This window comes from Lates calcarifer, linkage group LG15 (assembly GCF_001640805.2).
Source record: "Lates calcarifer isolate ASB-BC8 linkage group LG15, TLL_Latcal_v3, whole genome shotgun sequence".
Classification (NCBI taxonomy): domain Eukaryota; kingdom Metazoa; phylum Chordata; class Actinopteri; family Centropomidae; genus Lates; species Lates calcarifer.
In genome coordinates this window covers 14,164,630-14,188,871 of record NC_066847.1, presented here as the reverse complement: position 1 = coordinate 14,188,871, position 24,242 = coordinate 14,164,630, and the positions used below count along the sequence as shown (strand labels likewise).

The 24,242-nt window shown below is 42.0% G+C and overlaps 1 protein-coding gene across 4 annotated transcripts in view; it reads right to left on the bottom strand.

Annotated features, from left to right (window-relative positions):
* Positions 1–23,147, bottom strand: part of adcy3a (adenylate cyclase 3a) — a 33,593-nt gene extending 10,446 nt beyond the window's left edge. The window contains exons 1-14 of one of the 4 annotated variants that reach the window (XM_051076258.1): positions 22,821–23,147; positions 20,656–21,881; positions 17,470–17,619; positions 11,655–11,785; positions 10,000–10,111; positions 9,537–9,664; positions 9,011–9,169; positions 6,030–6,195; positions 5,672–5,791; positions 5,171–5,313; positions 4,401–4,562; positions 3,804–3,891; positions 745–861; positions 159–478 (exon numbers count right to left, since the gene is read on the bottom strand). In XM_051076258.1, coding sequence (XP_050932215.1) covers positions 159–478; positions 745–861; positions 3,804–3,891; positions 4,401–4,562; positions 5,171–5,313; positions 5,672–5,791; positions 6,030–6,195; positions 9,011–9,169; positions 9,537–9,664; positions 10,000–10,111; positions 11,655–11,785; positions 17,470–17,619; positions 20,656–21,330 — 2,471 coding nt within the window. In that variant the 5' untranslated portion in view covers positions 21,331–21,881; positions 22,821–23,147. The other 3 variants (XM_018680713.2, XM_051076256.1, XM_051076257.1) reach the window with 3 other exon arrangements.
* Positions 23,148–24,242: the final 1,095 nt, after the last annotated feature.

Sequence of the window (24,242 nt, the reverse complement as noted above, 5' to 3'; positions counted from 1 at the left end):
ATAACTGTAACAACTGTACATTAAGGTATCGAACACATGATGGTGATGAAATTAACAGCAAATATATGAGTGCACAGCCAGGTCTGTTTCGTTAAATGACTGTTTCTCTACCATCAAACAGAGATGTAAAGACAATAATGGCTGCTGTTTGGTATCACCTGTAGTCCTGGAAGCGGGCCACATCATAGCGGTCGAAGATGTCCCTCCAACTGTAGATGTTCACGATGCCGGTGGCCACTGTGATGAGCAGCATCAGTGTGAGCTTGACCATGTGACTGACCTGGACCAGCATGGTGGTAGCCATCAGTGCCAGCACAGCAATGTAGCTGTAATATTTAGGGTTTCCCAGGCAACCGTCAGGGCCAGACCAAGTGGAGGTGGAGGTGGTGGTGGTGGTGGTGGAGGAAGAGGAGGAGGACGAAGAAGAGGGAGCTGCAGTGGTGTGGCCTGACTCTGGGATTTGAGGCAGACAACTCAGCTAGAGAGTGGGAAGATACAAAGTCATTACCACTGTTTCTAAAACTGCACTCTTAGACCTATATGTCCAGCTGTTCAGCTGCCAGATTTTTGATGATTTTTTACCCAGTTTCCTGGCTATGCTTTTTCTGTGGCACACACACTAGATATAGCTCACTGAAAACTAAAAACCAAGTTTCATATTCAACATCAAATTCACTCATAGATTAAATACAGATCTCCACACTGGTTTAGCCTGGCTGTCTGAGAGAGCAGAGAGCAGCTCACCATATCCATGATGTCCGCCATGGTAAGGATAAAGATGGCTGCCATGGCCCAAGTGTTACGAGCCCAACGGGTGTGGTCGATCCAGGTGGAGAAGGACACCAGCTTCTTGGGAAAGACCTGACACAAACCATTCCAGTTACAACTGTAACAGGTCAATAAACAGCCTATAAACCAACCTGTTTCACTGTGAAGCCACTTCCATGCTATGTAAGGATGGGGTTCAACAGCACTGTAATTTCAAATCCAGAATCAAATCCACTTATCCACAGTCTGGATTCTGTCAAAACCCTGATCAAATCTCATTAAGTTTACCTGACACACTGAATTACCTCCTGGTTCAGAAGCATGAAGCTGCTCAGATTCAAATGTTGATATGAATCAAAGTTTAACTGGGATTAAAATTGATGTGGTGTCATCAGCTGAACATTTCTCCAGTGAAGTGTCACTACAATTTGGTGTTACAGAGTGATGTGTCTTTTCACAGTCTTTGGTTGAATACAGACACCAGCTGTAGAGAACTTATTAACAAGAGAATGGCCAAACTTCTAATTTTACCAATTACAGAATCAACATGAATTAATTACAGCTGATCTGAACTGACTTCTCACTGTCATCAAACCATATTTTTTAAAGAAGTTCCATTATTTTTCAGCCTAAGTTGTACTGTTTTTTGGACTGGTGCCATTAAACATGGTGACTTGAGTGAGTTCATTCATGGAGACAAGCAAAAGTAAATGTAAGTTCTACCGTGACTGTTTATAGAGGACATGATGGCTTGACATAGCAGGAGCTAATAAAATGAACGATAAACCAGATCAGAGCACTGGACCTGGGACACCTACATGGAACGCAGCCACCCGTAGTTTTCCTGCACTGACATATGAACAGGTCTGTTGTGAGAGAGCTTTATGGCTAATTACAGTGTCCAGTGAAGATGATTACATTCATACACATGTGCCTCTGTTTATGGACTGTGTTGTGGTGCTGCAGGCTTATGACACTGTGATTTGAGACTATTGACTGAGCCCTGAGCACTGTTTACAATGAGTCTGCGTTTTCTCAGTCCATGTGATTGACTGGCAGACTGTGTGCGTGCTGCTGACTGATCTGGGCTGAGTGGAGCCTGTGACAGCAGCAGTCAATACTTCCTGTCCTGCTGGACATCAATACATCTGAATTTCCATGACGAGGTTGAATCAAAAGTACTGCTCCAGCCAAACATGCCACACACGCACACACACAATGCTGCCCTTTATCCCAATTGTCAGAAAGTCTCCTGTTAATTTATTGTTTCCTCTGTTATAATTGTTACCAATCCCCCCTTTTTTTCTTGTGACATTCTGGAATTTAGTCCTTACGCACTTACCATAGCTGACAATGTCACATCTCTTTACAATTAGTTGTTCATGTTCAAAAGTAAGTTAAAACCTTTCTTAGCTAAAAGTAGTTTGAATGTACTATTAGCATGATTGATGATTATTATTATTGGCTTTATTATCAGTCTCGACAGTGTTCCTTGAGTGCTTGATGTACAAAACACATAATTATCTCTGATCATGGGGACGTGGTACAGTATTTCTTCTTATTATTATTTAATTCCCCTCTGCTTTATGGGTATCCAGATTTTACTAACATTGGGTTTTTTGTGTAACTTAGCAATTCTTTATTAATATTCTACAACTGTTCATGGTATATTCATAGGCTTTTTTCATTAGAAAGTGTTAGTACTGCAATTGCACAATTGCATAAACAAGATTTATTTACCTAATTAGGATTGACTTTGATATGTTTTTCATGTTATGGAAAACTGATAGATTATTTTATATTTTCTGTTTCTCTAGGACCACACATACACACACATGTACTTACTCCTACCCACATCCACTCTGTTGTCCAACAAGTGGTCATTAAAGTTACTTTGGATTGAACTCTCTGTGCCCTTACTCTCTGATTGGAGTCCCTGTCCTTTAAAGGAGCTATCAAGCCAGCAACCTAGAAATATCATCTCTATACCAATACACTGCTCTGGCATTACATGTAAATTATCAGTGTATACACCCATTTGAAATGTGTGTTTAATCCTTTATGGATCATTTACATGTGTTTAACATAAGCAACAAAGATAGACCAGCCTCCCCTGTGCCCAAAGCAAAGTTTGTCATTTCTCACAAGTGGCCTATGTGTGTGGTTTCACTGGTGTATTCACATATCAGTTAAACGCACACACATCAAGACTGCATCAATCAAGGCTGATGGATCTTTCAGTTTTCTCTGTGAAGACAGTAGACACAGGGACATTTGATATTTAGATGCAGGTTTAATCACTCATCATGAAATTATAGCTAGTTTTAATCACACATTTAAGGTTTTGACTGAAATCTGGCTGATATGAAATTAACAATCGCTATAAAGTGGTGAGGCCAAATGAGACTATAATGTTTGAAATGACATAAAGAGCAGAATTAGACAGTTTAACGTTCTAATTCATTTGTGTGTGCAAGCTGCTGGTGGTGATGTCATATAGTTTGTAGACTATGCACTATAATGCTGCATAGTCTCTAAGTGCAGGCTTCTCTGCGCCTCTCAGGTATCTCTTTGTTCAGCATCTAGTGCCCCACGCAGGACCTTCCTCCTCTCCCCATGTGACCTGTGCGCCATGTTGCAAGGTGTGTGAGCTCAGAGGAGAGCTGTGCATAGAGCTCTAACTATTCAAAAAATACAGTCAGTCACAGCATCTGGATGTTGTTCATGAGGATACAGTAAAGTTCCAGGATGTCACTACAATTTTTTGTAGTTTATAAAAATGAGATGCAGCATGTTAATCAGGCAAAAACCATAAATTGTTAGCAAGTTTGCAACACATATTTCCAAAGGAAACCCTGACACAGTTGCTGGCAGTCGTGTTATCTAGAGAGAAGGTGCTGCTACCTGCTACCTCTTACCTCTTACCTCTTACCTGTTACCTGTTACCTGGTATCTGGTAGCACCAGGTAGTGAAAATGATGACAAACACAACAAAACACTCAAATGTCAAAGGATAAAAATGCGTTGTAACTCACTCTGGGGAAGATGGCAGCCAGAGAACAGATTGTCAGGATGAGCAGCAGGACTTCACCAACTGCAAAGGTGATGTAGTTTGCAATCAGCCTGTTCCACAACACATGAATACATAGACAGAGCTTGAGAGGAATATTCAGCAAATCCATCAAGTCAACAACACTGCAGGGAACAATGTTACAGTGAGCTGAGCTTCACAAACTACGCAGAGAGAAGTGATAGATAAAACGTTTGAGATCCATGAGTGGAAGATCCCTCACAGCACAGGGGAAATAATTATTTGAACAGGATAATTTTGTCATTTTATAATTAGCATCTGAATGTGAGTGTGACATAAAGGCTGTGGCTCAGGAGGTAGAGCGGATCGCCCATTGGACGATCAGTGGTTCGCTCCCTGGCTCCTTCAGCCAAGATGCAGAACCCCAAACTGCCCCTGATGGCAAACCACAGATGTGACTGTATATATGTGAGACTATATAGCTCTTTGAGTGGTCAACATGACTAGAAAAGCTTTATATAAGTGGAGTCCATTTATCATAAATCAAGCATGGTCACAGTGAGTAAAGAAATGTGAGGAGATGGTGGCCTTGTGAACTGACCAGGGGTCTATGAGCGCTTCCATAGCTGCAGTAAAGAGCAGAACCACACAGGAGCAGCAGAAGGCAGCTCCGCTTTGTTTCTCCTTCTCCACAGAGTAACGAGTCTCCAGCTCTGGGTCCACAAACCTTAGGGAGAGCCTGTTGGTGTGCTTCCCCTTCAAACTGATGACACAAGAGAACCACAGGTACAACATATGTTAAATATTGATATTAATACATCGTCTATAGTTTACCTGACATTATAATGCATTTCTCAGCAACACAACGTGTACTGTTGCAGCTTTGTATGGGGGAATCTCAGACTAGAATATATTGTTACACCACTGAAAAACTAATCCAGTCAAATCTGAGAGAAAACTGCCACATTGAATTTCATACTTGATTTTGATGACTTTGGTACCGACCAAAATGTGACCTTAGCATCCGATTCATAATGTCTCTGATCAAAGTTCCCGTCTGGAGCTCTGGAGGTAGAGCAGCGGTTTGATCCCGGCTGTGTCCTTGAGCAAGACACTGAAGCCCTGATAATAAGACCAGGGCCTTGAATGTATCGGTGTGTGAGTGTGTGTGTAAAAACTGTAGAGTGCTTTGTCCATCAAAGTAGACAAGCGTTACCAAAGTGTATAATAAGTATCTGTGTAATTAGTGTATAAAATGACCTGGCTCAGTGTGTCAGTGTCAGGTCCTCTGACCGCCTAAGCCAACAATGAGGAAAGCACTATCATTCAGCTGTAAGGAAGTATGTATTTCTGGTTTAGGTGTTCCCTTACGCCTGGACCGTCTCTCTCTCCAGCAGAGCCTCATTGAGCAGTTTGTTGAGCTCCTGTTCATTCTCCTGAGCGTCAATCACCCTCTCAGCCAGGTCCCGCAGACGCAGCCTCCTTCGAGGGTTAGGGAAAGATGGATTCACCACCTGAAGTCCCCAAAGAAACAAACAAACAAATGGAGATTGAAGAACCCACATATTCCATGTCTATATCCTCCAAAGCCATGTCAGGATCTCTGTCAGTCAGCTGGTCTGTCCATTTAACACCTCAGTCCACAGCATGAAAACCTCCTCTGAATGTTTCTACTTGATCAACACTGTTTTCAGAGATAGAGAGAGAGAGAGACTTCCACATTAATGAAAATAGCTGCTAGTGCCAGCAAACATGATTTGCTAATGGTCAACCTCACAGATTCACATATAAAAGTTGACAGAGTCACTGGTCCTATAAATGCTGTAGTGACCAAGCTCTCAGATTATCAGCTCTGTTTATAACCTCTGTTACCCTTGTATCCAGTTCCTCTGGTTCCTCTGGTGTGGTGCAGGCTGTGTTGGCACTGCCGTTACACTCTGTGGTGTTGATTAACAGCGGCGAGTTTCCATTGGAAGAGGTTACAGAGAGTTTCTAATGTGAAACAAGCAAACAGAAAGAACTGAGTGATTACTTTTTACATTCCTGAACACGTGTAATTTTTATTATCAAATCATATTCAAATATAATTCTGAGTAGCAAAAATTATTCAAATTTACATTAAATATTTAATCACTTTCCCTGTGCCTCAGCTGGCTGAATATTAGACAATCATTTGACTATCCAAATATCTGCAGAGTGTGTGTGTGTGTTTGTGGCAGGGTTGACTCACTACACCATTGATGCCATTCTTTCCCACAGGTCCTTTAGGAACAACCACTAGGTAGGTGTCGATGCCCCTCTCCCTCAGGTAGTCACAGCGGTCACCTCCGTTCCCTGGCTCCACATCAAACTCCCCATGAAGACACTCCATGGTGCTCTGTGAGATGTGGACGCGACTGGTCCACACACACACACACACACACACACACACACACACACACACACACACACACACACACACACACACACACACACACACACACACACACACACACACACACACAGGAGTTTCAGATTAAATCACTGGTCCATCAACTACAATTTAAGTGCTTCTATAGACTTCATGGATCCATGAATAATCCTTAGAACATCGTCATGTCCTAACCATCTGAGGATGTGTATAATGTTGTATTCAGTCAAATTCCCCTCAGTGAATTCCAAGAGTAGATTAAATGTTACTGAGTCACAGAGCAGAGCAGACAAGGACTCACATTTGAGACTTAAGAATTTTACAGAAACGTTTGCTTGTGGCCATAAATGTTTAATTTCAACTTAATTCATATTACATGATATATAGGCATGCTGATGAAGACAGTGAGCTGTGGACAAAAAGCTCTGGAAAACACTTGTGAATAGAACTTGAGAGTGATGATGAGATCCACGCTCAGTTACATTATTTAGCCTTGGAATAGTTTATTACTTAGCATTAAATTAATCTGTATTTTCTATATTAGAAATAGTTTCAGTTACCAAGCCCTAGGGCAGGGCAATAAAAATGATAACGATATATATGGCGATATAACTTTTCCTCGATAGACATTTAATACATGGGCAATAACAACGTAGACAGAACGCATTCCACCTGTGTTTTGACAGTACGAAAAGCCAATGATAATGAGAATAGTGCCGCGTCAAACCAATCATGTGGCTGGAACAGAGTTCGAAGCGCATCAGGTTAGTTTGATTACACACAATGAGGGAGAGAACGGAGGAGTAAACACACGTGTTAAGGTTTTGGATATTGCAGCCGTGCACACCTGTATGTCAGGAGTAGGAGCAAGATAAAAGAGAAAATGATGACCGAAAATGTTACCGAAAACTCAAGAGAGCCGGTAGTGATAGACACAGCTGATAAAAACTGGGATTTGTGCCAGTAGAAAATACAAAATACAAATCTGGCTTAATATTAGCAAGTTCATTCTACCACTTTCTCTCTCTGTTTCTTCTTTCTCTCTCCCTTTTTGGCTCAACAGAGTATTTGGCAAATTTATAATAATAGAGTAGTTATGCAATAACTGTCCCACGGCAGGCCGCTAGTATAGAATGGAGACACAGCAGCATAAATTTGGCGTCTTGGTCATAGCTCAGCTCTCTCAGATGTTTTCAACTCGTCATATCACCATCATAACACCGGTGTCCGTTCTCGCAACTAGAATACAGCTCTCACCTGACACCGGATTGGAGAGAATCAGAGCAACTCACACTGCCTGCCTCACGCTGTCGCTCTGTCCTCCGTTTTCATCAGGTATCTGACTCTACACATTTTAAGACAAAATGTGGTTGTAAAGTTTACAGCCTGTCACTCTGTTGCTCCTGCAGTGCTCTCTGTGTGAACTGAGAGACAGCTAAAAAAAAAGTGTAACTATTTGTCCGCTGACATTCTGTGAGTTGAATCAGGGTCTTCCCAACTGATGCATCAAATAGTCAACATTTAAGGAGCAGCCCTAAAATTGACCTTATGGTATCTTCACATCTAACTTAGGAGTAAAAAGAAAACTTTAACTTCAACAGAAATAGTGATATGATTTATATTGTAATATATATGTAATATATATTAATATCGACCAACATGAAAAATCATATTGTGATATGATTTTTTCCCATATCGCCCTGCCCTACCAAGCCCCATGTGAAATGTGTCATTGTGAACATCTTTTAGCCTCTTTAAGCTAATTTTATTTTGGTTTTGTGGCCCACACACACTCTCTCATCATCAGCAGTTGTTTTCAGAGAGAGCCTCTGTCCTCTGTCTTCTCAGCGGCAAATAGCAGACTCATGCAGGTAGAAAGCAGCGGGTGAACACAGTGAATGAGTGAGAGAAATACTGGACCTTGGTTTTGGTTGTCCTAACGTTAACTCACCATCAACTATCAGAGGGGGAAGTGACTACACTGTAGAAACCATTACTGGGTCTGATTTCGACTTCATGACATCACTGGTAACATCTGTCTGTGTTTACGTAATAAAGGATTGACAGTTAATGCCTTGTTCCTCCCTTATACGCTCAGAAGCAGCGGAGATGATGAGATGATGAATTCTTAGATTAGTTGTGTTGCACTGAGACTCCTCTGCAACATTGTCATCCACCTTTTACCCCTAAAATAAAACCTGAGCCACCTTCATCGAGAGAAGAGCAGATTGGATGAGGCTCAGCACAACTGTACTGTACCACCACCAGCAGCATCCTGTGGAAGGACAATGTGAAGGTGAGACAGACTCCAGTCCTGCAGCAACAGGTGAGTCAGACATTTTCCCTCCAGGCCAGGGAAACAGAGCCCACTTATGCCAAACACAGGGCCAGACTCTGTCTGTACCTGCCAGGTGGAAGGCAGAACATGTTTTCATGTTTCCCAAAGCAGCCTGATGCTCCAACACTGAGGATTATTAAAGTTATCTACATATTTCTCTAAGGTATTCATTCAACCGGTGCTTAAATCCTTCAAATCAGGAAGTCCACACAGTGGATGAATGGGGAACTAAATTGGTATTTTGGTTTAACTGAAACTGAGTGGAACCAGTTTCAGTTAAAACCAAAATACCAATTTATGCGACTATATAAATGTGATTTTAAAAAATGATAAAAATAATTAAAAAAAAGATAAAAATGATTTTAAAAAATGATAAAAATGAAAAAAAAATGATAAACATGTAAAAGCATGTAAAAGTTCTGATGACATATGTTGTACCAACAGTGGACTTGTCTCTTCTTACCCTGGTATCCCTCCAGCCTCCATTTTGTTGGCCACAGTGACGTCTGTGGACCAGACATCGTACTGCCAGCGTTTCTGACCCAGCACTCCTCCCAGCACTGTGCCGCTGTGCACTCCGACCCGCATGTCAACATCTGTTTGGGTTTTCTCTCGGACATACCTGTGGTTAGTTTACAAAGCAGTAATGAGAAACAGCAGGAGCCACAGCAAGCTTCTATCAGACTACCAGACATACATCCTCTCTGATATACTGCATCTCATTTAGAGCAACAGGGGACACCATCATGCACGCTCATGTGTTGAATCACAACCAATCTGAGCTCCGTGACCTCTGATTGTCAACAAGTGTTCAGTTCACTATATTTCACAGTTGTGGTGCACAGAGAGAGTCAATAACAGTCCATCAGAGCAATTGATTCCACACTGTAGACCAAGTGACTGACCCACTGCATCACATCACAAACTAATCTTTAGACCAGTACAGCATCATCCACAGTTATCTCAGGCCCCCTCGTCCCTGTACTCACGAGATGGCCTCCACCATGGCCAGACCCATCATGATGGAGCAGGCGGCATGGTCCTCCCTGTAGTCTGGCAGCCCACAGATACAGTAGTAGCAGTCTCCCAGGATCTTGATCCTCAGTTGGTGATATTTCTGACAGGGTAGATAAGGTTTAGTCAGAGAGATGGACAACCTGGGATATCTACAGCCTCATCCATCTGTCTTTTTTAGCAGTTACAGTAAATCCTTTAAGTGTTTTAGGGATGCACACACCTTACCTGATAAAGGCTTTAGTGGACTGGATACTGTATGTATAGACACACACACACGCACACGCACACGCACACGCACGCACGCACACACACACACACACACACACACACACACACACACACACACACACACACACACACACACACACACACATATATATATACACACATCCATCTAACTTCATGAGAACTCCTATTTAACAGTGTGAAACTCACTGCAGCCAGTTTGTCAAAGCGAGCAAAGAGCTCATTGAGCAGCTTGACCAGCTCCTGTGCACTGCAGGACGACGACAGCTGGGTGAAGCCCACAATGTCTGCAAACAGAATACTGAGACAGAGACAAGACAGCACATTAGTGCTGACATATGTCACATTAACAGCACCCTCCACGCACACATTCACAGTTCCAACATCATCATGTTGTAACCAATAAAATTGGTTAAAATTGAATCTGTGACCAGCCCACAGCTTCAGAGCAGTGGTTACTTTCCATTTGGGTGTGTTGGCATACCACCTGTTACTTAGTGGCATGGTGGGGAACCCCACTGAAAGGCAGCAGGTATGACGCTGAATCTTATCAGAATCAAAAGGTGGTAGAGCTTTGATTTAACCTTTTCATAGGTTTAAGTGTTGGCAGAGCCATGACAGAACCTTTGGAGTCAGATACAACAATGAGGTTTAATGGACTGTGCTGTTTCTGATGCTGTTGATCACTACATTCACATCAGTCAGCATAGATGCATGTGCTGTTTTGTGAGACAAACTGAAATGAAATAGGAACTACAGTCAGCTCTAGTAGGTGTCAGTGGACACAATAAATCTTATTAGCCCTTTAGCCACAATATTTTTCTCAATACTGTATAGCACAGAAGTGCAAACAGAGAATCAATCTAAATGAATCAGTAACACAGAGATGAACTATACTGTGAAATCCTCATGAATCTGCCAGTATCAAATGTTTGGGTTGGTTACATTCAAAGCACATTAAGACTGGATCTGGACTGGCCAGTATGAACAGAGTGAATGGTCACAGCAGAGAAAACCTGTTCCAATGTTCATGTGGACACCTGACTATTGTTTTGAGACACTCTTGATAAGTGTGAACCCATCCTTTAAGCACTTGAGATATCTCTGCACCAGACCTGATGAACTTACTGTTATATTCCCACTGTAAATACCTTCCTGAAGAGGAAGATGGCAAATGGTATCTTCATCAGCACAGGAGATTACACCCAGTTGTAAATTCCTGAGATGGGTCACTGCCTTTATTGTATCCCAAGTGTTTACTCAGTTGTAGAGAAATGTTCTCTGGCAGTTCAATCAAAAGGCCAGAGGTATACCACAAAGTATAAAAGGGAGGTGAAAAGTTTGGTCAGGGGGCACACCTCTGAACTGCTTACTGCTGTGTGGTTCTGTGTGTTGCTTCCTCTCTATAGAGATTAAACATTTTGGTGCATGCTACCTTGCTAGTCTTGTTTTTTTGACTCTCTACAGGCAGACCGGGAAATTTCCATAACAAAGTCATTTATCCATAGCAGTGTTATTTGTCAGGTTGTTGTGACAGCTGAGCTGTTGCTTCTTATTCCAACACACAGAGAGGTTTCCTGAGAGGAAGCACTCTTCTCTCCCATCTGCCTACAGATCTGACTGAACAGAACAACAGTATGTGTTCAGTTCAGTTCTCAATCAATACTGCTGTCCATGTAGATGATTAGACTCCACTGTGTGAAGCACCTTGCTGCATACACTATCACAACATCATGCAGACATGGTTCAGATTGCATATGAGCATACAGTGCTGCAAACCAACTTGTTCTGGTTTGTTCTGGTTAAAGAAGAGTGGACTGCTGCTAACAGAGGTACCAAGTTACCTGACGTTTTCATGTCTGTACATGTACATGGTGTTGAACTGTTGCATCTCTTTCTGACTGGGCTCCTTCTTCATGTCCTGAAGCATCTCGTCAGCTATGTGCTTTGGGAGGATGGAGAGCAGCAGGCGTTCCTGTGGAGGACAGACACAGCCAGGACATCACACACAATTTATACACAGAGGGCCGCTTTTATTACAAATCTGATTTGCCCTGTCAGTTTCAGTGATAGATAGTTTGATTTATTTTCGACTCTCTACAGAGGTGGAGACAGGGTGTTGTGACATGTTTTACCTTCATCAAAAAACTGCAGCTCCTGTGATTTAGAGATTGCTCTTGGTCATACTGAGATTTTGATGATATTTCAATTATTTATTGTATCTCTACTGGAGGTTGGGGGGGGGGTGTGCACTCACTATGAGGCTGCTGGGCCATTTTATTGCCTCTAATGATGACTTGACTTTGACTGTTTTTCTTCTTTCATAATTTCAGAACTGACCCCTGCATAATATCATACCAAAACAACTGTCTGTGCTGATCATTTTGACCTTGGACACATTCAAAAACAGTGAGAACCGGACTCGACATAAGCCTGTGGAGTGATATATTTTCAAAAAAAAAACAAAAAAAAAACACCTCAGTTATGATTACTAGAAAATGCATTTCCTGCAGAAAATGCAGTGTGAATGCTGATGGCTGAATGGATTGCTGAAGCACTGCTGAAAGATGGCAGAAATTGTTGAAATGCAGAAAAACTTAAAAGTTATAAGCCAAAAGTAACTGCTGAACTAATGTTTAAAATAACAAAACATATGAATAGCAGAATAGCAAAATTGCAGAATATATCAACAGCAATAGTGTGTGTGTGTGTGTGTGTGTGTGTGTGTGCGTGTGTGTCTGTGTGTCTGAGAGAGAGAGAGACTGAGAGACAGAGGGATTCAGGATTTCAGGTTTCAGATGTATGTGTGTGTGTAGGACTCTCCAATACACACTTATTATAACCACAGAAACTGTCAAAAAAGGGCATGAAATATAAACTGTGATTATTCAAAAATTATACAAGATATCAAAAAATCTGAATCATACAAGAATAGCTGAAATCATCATCAGTCTCTAGCATATAGTATGCTAAACTAGTTACAGTTCAAAGAGGAGGATTTGAGCATTCCGTCCATTCATTTAAATGAGAAAAATTTAGTAGATAGTAGAAAAAAGTTGAATAAGTATAAATGTCCTCAAAGCGCTGAACATTTTGATAGTTGAATGGTTTTTGTAGCACAAAGTATGCAGAAGTAGTTAGATGCCAAAAGACGTACGGAAGAATACGTTTATTAATTAAAGATTAGAAGAACAATAGTAGAATGCTGAATGCTGAATCAGCATTCACACAAAGCACACTTTATTAGGAACCCCACACCAACACTGGGTAGTTCCTCTCTCATCCTCCAGATGTTGAAAATTTTCCTCTGAGATTCTGCTCCACATTGACATGACTGTATCACATCATTTCTGCAGATTTGTCAGCTGCACATTCATGCTGCCAATCTCCTGTTCTACCACATCCCAAAGGTGTTCTACTGGATTCAGATCTGGAGACTGGGGAGGTCACTGAAGCACCACCACCATGGATTCATGCAGTTGAAATCAAATTCTGACCAAACCCTCTGCTGCCTCAGCAGAAATCCAGATCTATCAGACAGGCTACGTGTTTCCAGTCTTCAACTGTCCAGTTTTGGTGCCCACTGCAGCCTCAGATTTCTATTCTTGACCCAGTCTTTGTTGGTCTGAGGATGCCTCCAGGACGCGGCCTTTTGGAGGCACATTAACCTAGGAGAAGACCACGGACTAGACCGAGAACATGCTAGGGGGATTATACCTGCCATTAGGTCTGTGAATGCCTCAGGATCCCCCAGCAGAGCTGCTTAGCCTGCTTCATACCCAGACTTGATAAAAAAGCGACAGGAACCCTTTTAGTTCAAAAGCTTTTCCCTTGCTGTACATTCCATTAGAATAACAGTTTCTACCTGTTGCACATGGTTTACACAAAGGTGGCAGCTGATCTGATCTGAGGTCATCTGGCCATGTTTCTCAATCTTTCTCTTGTATTTGTTTTTGAAAAAACAGCTGCTATTTCTAAAATGTATAAACAATTTTTACACCAGAGGCACAGACTTGAGTTAGATCAGAAGTACAATATGGGGAAGATGTGTAAATCTTTCCTACAACATGAAGAAAGACCACATGGTGTGAGTAGCAGTTTCTGTGGAGAGCTTTGTTTACAGAGAGCTGAATAGCCTCAAACTGTCAGTCAGCGTGGCTGCACAGATCCTGCACACAGTGACCCAGACAATACTGATGTGTCAAACTAAACAAAAAGCCTCCATTACACACACACACACACACACACACACACACACTTGACCCATGAATACACTTTTAAGCAGGTCCTCACACACACACATCTACACACACAGTGTAGATAGAGAGGAGGCAGGGAAGAGGGCATCATAGCAGCTTTCAATATTCTTATCAAAACCCTGACAGAGAGACAGAGAAGCTAAGCAGACTTGGTCTGTGATTACAGCTGACTGTCTCAGGAGGCCAGTTGCCATGGTAATCAGCAGCAACCGGATGATCCTTGATTGGTTGACGGCCCTTGTCTCCCAGCAGCCCGTGCTTCTCCGTTAATATTCTGGGAGTTTCCTCCACTCATGATTTTATCAGTCCTCTTGTTGTCTCACAACACCTTCACTGTCTTCCTCATTCTCCCCAATAATCACCCCTGGCTGCTCTCTCTGACTGCTGACTGCTAACTGCAGATGACCCCCCCCCCCCCGTCAAAAGTAAAAATCACAAAATAAATAAGTTTTGTGTGAATATTTCAGGTCAAGGGGCAATACCACCCATTATGTCTAGTATTGGTGAAATAAATACTCAGATAACAATTAACTAGCTATCATCAGCTAGTTTCCCCACTAACATCACATCGAGGAGCAGAGAAGACCAGAGATTGTTGAACTGCAGATTTAGGCTCACCTAGGAAAGACTCTTGATATTCAAATATTTGTGTTTATGTAAAAGACAGTGTAGCTGTTGCAAAAGGGAAAATGTATTGTATCTGTGGATCATGCAGTGTGAAAACTATTTTTGCAAGTGTGTCTTAGTTTCTTGGGCAATAGTGACCCCTATTGATAATTGTGTTAATAACCTTGAATGGGTATGCTGTGCTCACTTGACCAACTGCTAATGAAAAACAGAACAGTTAGCAGTGCAGGTGGCTAGCTCAGACCACACACCGAGCAGCTGGCTAACAATGAAGAGCATCAGGGCAACTTTGAGAAACTGTGGCAACTCCTAGTTTCTGGTTTGAGGGTGCATACGGTACATATTTGTGTAATATTTGTGTATTCTAGTCTTTGTAACAATAATATGTTTGTGCTTGAATTTTTACTTGTTTCAGTTTTTCACAATGTTTTGGTGGCTAAAAGAAGAAATAAACACCAGTCATCATCAGTCAACATCAGTTGGAGCATGAATTACCTCTACAAGAAGAAAATCCTTAGGAGCAGTTAGAAATTTATTTTGAAGTGCTATTTTTTACAGAAAGGAATTCAAGTATTTATGTTCTGAGCTTGTTGAGCTGCAGGTTAAGGTTCACTTATTTAAAAAAAAAAAAAACTTTAACATACATGTTTGCCACTGTTCCAAATATTCTGTGTTGTTTATAAATAAAGGAGATTGTCTTTAATGGAGAAAAAAGTTGTTTTTCTTACCAGGCATTTCAAAATAACTCATTTTAGAGCTGTAATTGCAATACCACAAAACTGTGATAATTTTGGTTAAGGTTATCTTACCGTCAGAATCTCATACTAGCCCATGCCTAGTCCAGACTAGCCTGGCTCTGGTCAGTTTTCAGGTTTCGCTTCCTCTTTTAACTCATCAAACTGACCTGTCTTTATAAAAGGAAATACCCAAGAGGTCAAAGTACATGATGAGCCTGTTAAACCTTTTGCAGATTACCAGAGCAATCCTTAAACCACGCTGCTTACAGTGTGAACATGAGCCACATCCATTCCATAAACCATCTGTATACTGTGATATTATTTGATGCATTTAGACAAACAAGGTACTGACTTCTGAAACAACAAACAAAAATCTGAAATAAATAAATGTGTTTTTATGACAAACTTCACCAGCAGTAAAGGAGGAACTGGTGAGTTGAACCCTCTGGACACATTAAAAGCACAAACACATTTTTGAATGAAACTTGGAAAACAATCCTTGAACAAGTCCATGACTCCTGTCCCTAAAATCCTTCAATATTTTTAGTGTAAAACCAGAGAATGCTGCCTGGTCTATGAATATTTACAATGCTATCTATCAACAGGCCCAAGACAAGCCACCCTTCATGTTGAGGTTTATCACAGGTGACGAGAGTTGAGTCTACAGCTCTGACTCAGAAATCAAACACAGTCTCTGCAGTGGAAGAGCTGCAGTCTCCAAGACTGAAGAAGGAGCGTCAGGTTAGGAGAATGACCAAGAGCATTATGTTGTTTTCTTCGACATTTACTGGGTTGTGAATTAATTAGTCTCTCGGTGTCACACTGCCAACGAGTTTTACTGCACTATTCTGAGGTGTCTGATGGAGGACACTCAGAGCAAACCACCTGAACGGTGACATGATGGTGACTGGGTGCTCATTCGTCACCACAACTCAGGTTTTTTGGCCAAACCAACATCATCCTCACTCCCAACCCACCCTAGTCACTGGGTTTGACTCCGTGTGACTTCTTCTGCTTCCCCAAAATGAAATTCAAGCTGAAGGGTCACCATTTTGACACAGTGGGGGAGATCCAGCACAAGTTACAGATGGTGCTCAACATAATTACAGTACAGAATATTCCGAGTGCAGCAGGAGCACTGGGAGTGGTGTCTCACTGCATAAGAAGGTGATGGTGCCCAGATTTAAATAAGGTATGGTTTTTGCTCGTTGTTGCAGCTTGTAAGTTTGAAGAAAACTTTTGAGAAGAAGATACCACTGGATGAAAAGTCAGAGGATCACCAGAGTTATTACAATTCATCCTGAGGGGAACATGAATGTCTGAACTGAATTTCATCACAGACCATCAAATAGTTGTTGAGATTTGTCAGGTTGGAAGTATTGGACTGTCTGCTTTGCCATTCCTAGAACCCCACGTTTTTTATTTATCATCTTAGATCTAAAGGTTGATTCATTAGCTGTCTGTGTGCAGAGAAGAGTCTAGTCTGCATTAGTATTAAGACTAGAAACAGGTTCTAGTCATTCCAAAAACTTTTGAAGTTGTCTTAATTACATATAGTCTCTTGTTCATTATGTTAATACATTACAGTGAATTTATTTGTCATTTGAATGTACACAATTTACTATACATTTAAAAGATTGAATTTGTATTTTCGAGTTTTCAAGTTGAGAATGCAAAGGTATGACAAATATAACTTGGCCTGATTATAGTAAAGTTAAATGTGAAAAGGAGGGATTTTCCGTTTTTTATCTTTAGATATTGTGCAATTTAAACCTGACAATGAAAACATAAACTGGACTTTTAAACATGCTCAGATGTTAGCTCATAACACATGAAAATGAAATGTCAGTTTGTTGGTTTGCATGATGCTTAATAATGGCAGCACCCATCATCACCATTCATTAAAAAAAGACAGATTGGTTGAAAGGCATCGTTCACAACTCTGCCGTGTGACTGAAGTTGGGTTAACTCTGTCTTGGACACAGTGATATATTAATATTGATCTGTTCCTGTTCGTGTATTGTTTGTCCTCTGACCTGTTGCTGGCTCTGCTCCTCCAGGTTGAGTTTGACCTCCAGTGACTGTCTCGCCTCCAGAAAGGCCTTTCGATGCTTCCGGTCGGCCATGTAGTACGACATGACGCCCACAGTGATGGCACAAACATAGATCACAATGTTGGCCAGAAGCTTGAAAGCAGAAAGAATGCAACAAAGATAAAATGAGCACATGGATAGTAAGGGCCAACTGGGAACAACAGAAAGTATAGCTTTAGTGGAAACCTTTCCCACACCCACAAAGTGAGCAGTCATGTTTCTGCCCAGATTTTCCTCTGTTTCCACTGCACTTTATTATATTTTGTATTTATTAAGACATCAACTATTCTGTGTCAGCCAAGTGTACAAACATTCTGTGATATTTTACCTTTTTCATTCTCAGCATTTCCACTCAGTGCTGCCTACTGCATACAGAGCTGAGACACTAGAACTGTGTGAACAAACTTCACTCAGCTTCAATCTTGGTCTATCTGATTTCTGAACATCTGTACTTCAAATATAATTTTGTTCCTTCAACAGATCTGTCTGTAAAGTGTAAGACAAATAGGAGCATTCTTACTTCTCTACAGCAAGAGTGCATGAGATAATGTTTGAACAATGATGACATCATCTTTTAACTCATCAAAACTGACCTGGCTTTATAAGGAAATATCCAAGAGGCCAAAGTACATGATGAGCCTGTTAAATTTTTTGCAGACAACCAGAGCTATCCTTAGACCAAGGTGCTAGCCACATCCACCCCATAAACCATCTGTATACTGTGATATGATGCATTTAGAGATTAGAGAAAACTGTTTAATGAGGAAATTTCTGCTAGAAAAAAATCTGATTACTTGAACATGTAAAGCTAAATGTGTGTGTTTTATAACAAATTTCATCAGCAGTAAAGGAGGACATGGATATGAAACAAGGGTTTTACAGTAAAAGGACTATATGCAAAAATGTTACCTGATTACCTTCCTTCAACACCTTCAGCTGATCTCTGAGAGGACTCTGGTGTCCTGTGTGCATGTAAACATTTTGATGGTTGGTCATTTTGATTTAAAAAAAAGTTGTCTGGTGATGCGCTTGTCAACCAAACTCAATGAGTGAGACTGTTGTTAACGAATCCTGAAATGTCAATGTCCAATGAGTGCATGGCCTTGAACACAGCGGCCACCCCAGATATGTTACATAATGAAATGTGAGGGCTCACTGTTTTTGATTTTTCTACAGTTCCTACTGTTTCCTTTTCTGCTCAGTGTTAGCACTTGTGATTATATGTATACAGGTTTATAGATCAGGATTAGACTCGGTATTAGTCAGATATCAGACAGTGAGCAGTTACAATTACTGCCTTGTTTTAACAGTTTTCATTGAATGCACCTTTGAATTCAAAGTTGAATGAAATTGGAACTTCTGAACCAAGAGTAAGAAAATGTCACTGACAGTTGTAATAAGGGAAATTACTACTAACATGACTCAACAGTACGTTGTGTGGTTCACTGCAGATGTTTGGATCAGGTCATTCTGTTTATGTGATGTGATTCCTCCACTTGCTCCAACAGTGGGGAAATAAGATGAATGAATCAGTGATTAAGTGTCTTCTGTTCTTCCTGTATACTCCTCAGAGAGCCTGTTGTTGTCTAGTACATTTCTGATGTTAGTCAGTTTCTGCTGCTGCAGCGTCACATAGACGTTTCAATACAACTCAACATTAGAAGCTTCATGGATTTATTACAGGACTTGACAATGATGGGAACTAATGGTTGTCACCATGTTCCCAGACTGCCTTATTTGTTCTGACCAATCACACAAGCCCATTTTAAACCCCGGGTGGCCGCCGCTTTCGTCAGACAAATATCACTGTTCCATTCTCTTCTGCTTTTTCCTCCTTAGGTGCAACAGGACTGTAGGATTAGACTGATTTAGTTTTAACTGGTGTTCCTAATAAACGGATGACTAAGTGTATATTCAATAAACACAAGTGTTCCTCTCCATTTTTTCAAATACTGATTTGTGATTTGCACATATTATTGTGTTGCTACTTGATGAAATGACGTTTGCAGACTATAATGAGAGCTGGTTATTGTTTTAGAGAAATATCTGATACTGACCATTTGATTTGAAAATGCAACAATAATTGATCAATTTGACACCCAATGCATGACCTAATCTGGTGCAGCTGATATAGATTTATTGTCACTGTTTTCTCAAAACAATGAAACACTAATTAGCAACTCTTACAATGACAGCACAGATAAATATAAAATGTCAGAAGAATACAGAAGAATAAAATTAAGTTAAATAAGAATAATGAATGTAAAAATAGAGATGAGATAAAAGTAAAGTACAACAGTCACTAACACAGCACAATGGGGTAGTGTGTGTACAGTGGTCTAATGCAAAATGACAGGATGTATAGTGCAGATTGACCTTGAAAGAGTAGAGTCTGGAGTATCAAGGGGTTGTTCTGGGGGTAGGGCTTAATGCACCTCAGTCTTAAGTTTATTGCACTTTAGTCTTGGATGGTGGGGGGTGGGGGTTGTGTGTTTGACTGCCTGTGGGAAGAAGCTGTTTCTCAGTCTGTTGGTTTTGGTCCTGATTGTCCTGTATCTCTTCCCAGAGGGCAGGAGGGAGAAGAGGTGATGTCCGGGGTGAGTTTTGCATGCTATGTGAGTCACGCACTGAAAATCTGTAGTGAAAACTGACCCAAAGTAAAATACTGAAATACAAATAGTTCTGTCGCAATTTGGCCTCTGAGAGTTCAAACAACTTGTACAGTACATTCTGCACTGTGCATCAGAATGTGTAGCCCATGCAGCAGAAAAGGCTGAATGCTACATGAAGCTCTCTGCTTTCTCTAAGTTCTGAACAGACTTAAGAACAGAATGATTTTCATATATATCTCTTTTAAATAAACTACTGCTTTAGATCCAGTTGTCACTTGTTCTACCAACACTGTTAATGTGTCATGGACTTGTGTAGTTTAGACCTCTGTCTCATTACTGTGTTTGGCTCTCAGCCTGCTGCATCTATGAACCTACTCCAGTGTTCAAAGTCCTCAAGACCTCTGGGAGCTTGAGGAGTTAGAGGTCTGTCTACATGAGATTACACACAGGAAGTAAATGTATGTGAAGACATCTGGTACCTGTCCCCCCACCTTCCATCCTCCCTTCCCACTCTTACCTGTCTGCAGAGTGCTGCCCCCTGAATGTTCTCCTGCTGCTGCTGGGCGATGGTGACGCCCAGAACCAGGGTGTGGACCCCGCAAGAAACAGTAGTGATGAGCACGATGGGTGTCAGCCTCAAAGGCAGAGTCAGGAAAAAGGAGAAGCTGAAGAAAGCCTGCCAGCCCACAGTGTCACTAGCCTGGTGGAAGCGAGCATAGTTCAGACCCAGGTAGCAGAATATCTGAGCTGCTATAAGCACCCACAGGGCATAGGGCACCACCCGTCTGGAGATGCGGTCTGGCAGCAGGCTAAAGCGGCAGAGCAGGTAGAGGATAATATCTGCTGCCAGTCCCACTGATGCCACCAGAACAGAAGCCAGCTTGTCAGTGGTGTAGACCACCGCACACATTACAATGATGTAGCTGTCGAAGAGGGCGGCGAACACCACTAGCACCAACAGGGTTTCATGTCTCTGTCGTCTGAAGTAGGTCTGATAGAGGTTCTCCAGAGACTCAGGTGCAAAGGTGAGGCGCATGAACCGCGGTAGACAGAGGCAGCATCCTGAGCTCCGAACTGTGACCTCGTGCGTGCGTCCCACCGCCTGCCCGGGGTCGGAGGGTAATGTCACTGAGCAGTCCGCGGAATACTCTGCCGAGTACTCCGGCTCAGAAAAGGCTCGGTTCCGAGGCATGGTGAACACTCAGAGTCTGTTTCTTGCCTTCTCTTTCTCTGTCAAAAAATGGAAAGCTGCTTGTCGTGCTACAGGAGTAGAGCAAATGCAGAGAGAACCGTCAGGTATACATCATCTGCTGAGTAACCACCTTGTTCCCCTGAGAGCCCACATATGTGGCATGAATCACAGCAGTGTGTTGATTGTCTGAACCTGTGCACTGCAGAGTTGTCTTCTTACATAGCTGCATACATGGTTACTGCATCCATTGCTGTCATTTGACTCACTTAGTCCTGTGTCATAGGCACAGATCGAGCACGCCTACTCTTTTTCAGCAACGTGATCCAAACAATGTGCACTTTTAATTTCCTCATTCAGTTTTACAAATGTGACTGTTGCACCAGCTTCTCTCCACCTTTGTAATCCACAGTAGTGTACCATGTCAGAGCTGTTGAAGCCATTAGCAGAGAATCAGCTAAGTTTATATTTGTGTGACTTCCTCTGAATCCATCATCCCTCAGGGTTGGGCAGCTTTTTGCATTTTGGCCGTCCATGGTTCCACCTCACATGACCTGAATATAGAGGGACAAATGAGGAACAAATTCACCTTAGCTTAATCTCTTACTACACAGATACACTTGTTTTGCATACACAAACACCTGATCATCAGGACAGGTACAGTGCAGTCCCTAATTCCTGCAGCTGGCTGCTGTTGGCTGCTCTACCCTCTGTGGAGACAATCTAACATCAACATCCATGTCAAAATCCAGCTGTTGATCACAGAATTTTACCAAATTCATTTCACACACTCTAAGAGACACATCACTTCACCCACATGCTAAACACCACACATCTGCTGTTTGTTTTAAACATACATATATAAAATCTGAACCTGTTTGTCTGCCATCCTTTCCACCAGCTTTCATCCTAATATTCCTGCGCTGAGGTGAGTGGCAGCTCTGCAGAATGAAATACAACATTTAAAGTTGGTATGTCACATGTATGCCGAATTGGAAAAAATGATTCCTAAGCTTAAATCAATTAATGAATAACATGTTATGCGGTTTGCATTTTGCCAAAAAACGAGGCGACCGTAAATCGGCAGATTTTGGCGTCAGGGTCCGTGGGTCCAGTGGCCAGGCTCTTTGCTGTGGGCCTACCTAGCCTACATGTTGCGCTCAGTCAGATACACAAGCTGTGAAAACACAGTGAAAACACTGCGCCCCAGTGGTCCACATACATTCACACTGTCACAATAAGCACACTGTCAGTGGCACAGAGGACTGCCACTCGATCATCCAGCAAACCTGTGTAAATGGCTGCTTTAGCATCTCTGAGCCTGCAACTCTGTACATCTGACTTACACTTCTCCGGATCTGATTCTCGGTCCACTCATCCTATCTCTGGTCTCATTTGCAGTCACCTGCCACGCTGGACGCTGATATACTGTCCCCTTTCTTCCAGATCCTGTGAAAATCATGAACATAATCTCCAGAGATGGATCCACTCACCTTACCGTGTGTTGGAGCCAGATTTCATCTCCTCTGGGCGCTAACGTTATTCCCCTCGGACGGATGGAGGGATGGCGCGTGTCCTCAGACGCCTGAGACACAGCCCCACGCCCCCACATAAACTCAGCAGGGAGGAAATCATAGGATGGCTCCGAGAAAGTCGCTTCGGTGGGACCACAAAGCCCCACTTCTGTCCCTATGGTCTTGGGTGTTTTCCGCAGAAGACACGGAACAGTCTCACCGTCAAGTTATACGCATTCAAAATAAGACTTCCGGCCACTTTCAAAATAAAACCTTTGTTTGCAAGCGTGTCTTTTCAACCTGTACTTAGTAACGGAGAAAAAAAAAAATCTAGATTCGGTCACATTTGCTACATTTATCAGCCTATGACGTTTAAGGTTTTGGAAATTGAATCTAGGTGAATTTCGACAATTCTGACATCCAGTACATGTCAGCACAATGAAACATAAGCGTTATCTCACGGTTTCCAGAGCTTTCAACCACGATGGAGTTTACTTACGTTTGTGTATTATCCATATGCACAAAAACTAGGTAAACTCCATTTGATGATGGTGAAGACCCTGAGATGTGGTTGAAAGCTCTGGAAGAATTAATGGACCTTGAGTCAAGACTCTGTTATCATTTCAGCATAGGTTTGTATGTAAGAGACTAATCAGGAGGTTTCATGAGCTTCAAATGCTTTACGACAGAGGCGTTGCTAGGCCCCCACCCCATCGTACCCCCGCCTCTACTTTTATTTTGAAGGTACACATCGAATGCGTCTGTATTTACTGTAACGTCTTCTGTCTAACTTAACGCAGCCACTTCTCCATGTCCACATTTTCTCCCCCTGTATTCCCGCCCCCTTAAACCATCTCCACCTCCTTCCCTCCGTCCTCCCGAAGCTAAGAATCACAGTGAGAAGAGGTTTGTGAACGAGGTGCTCGGTGTGCAGCCTGAGTCTGAGCAGGACCGTCCAGTCTTCATATCAGCTCACATCCGTCCAGCCTCCTTGCTCTCTGCAGGATTTGGTGCTTTATACAAGCAAGTTTTGGGAGGACTGTGTGTTATTTTTTGAAATCCACGTTTTCCAGATGATCAGGGAATATATTTTTTGTGAAATAACAGTTACAGGAAGGTCTGAAGTCACCTGTTTTAATCAATTCTCATTCTCAACATTTGCAGTAAAAACACGCAACATCTCTGATCGTTTTGACACAAGTTCTTATTAGTCCTGGGTACACACATGAAACATTAGTTACCTCTAATTACTGTACTAATGACTCACTTTTCTGCCCATGCACATGGCTTGTGTGGTATCCATTAGGAGCAGGGACACTGCGACAGGAGCTGTGAATCAAACCACCAACCTACAGGAGTGACTGAGTCATGATTTTGATGAGCTCAGGTGCACACAAAATC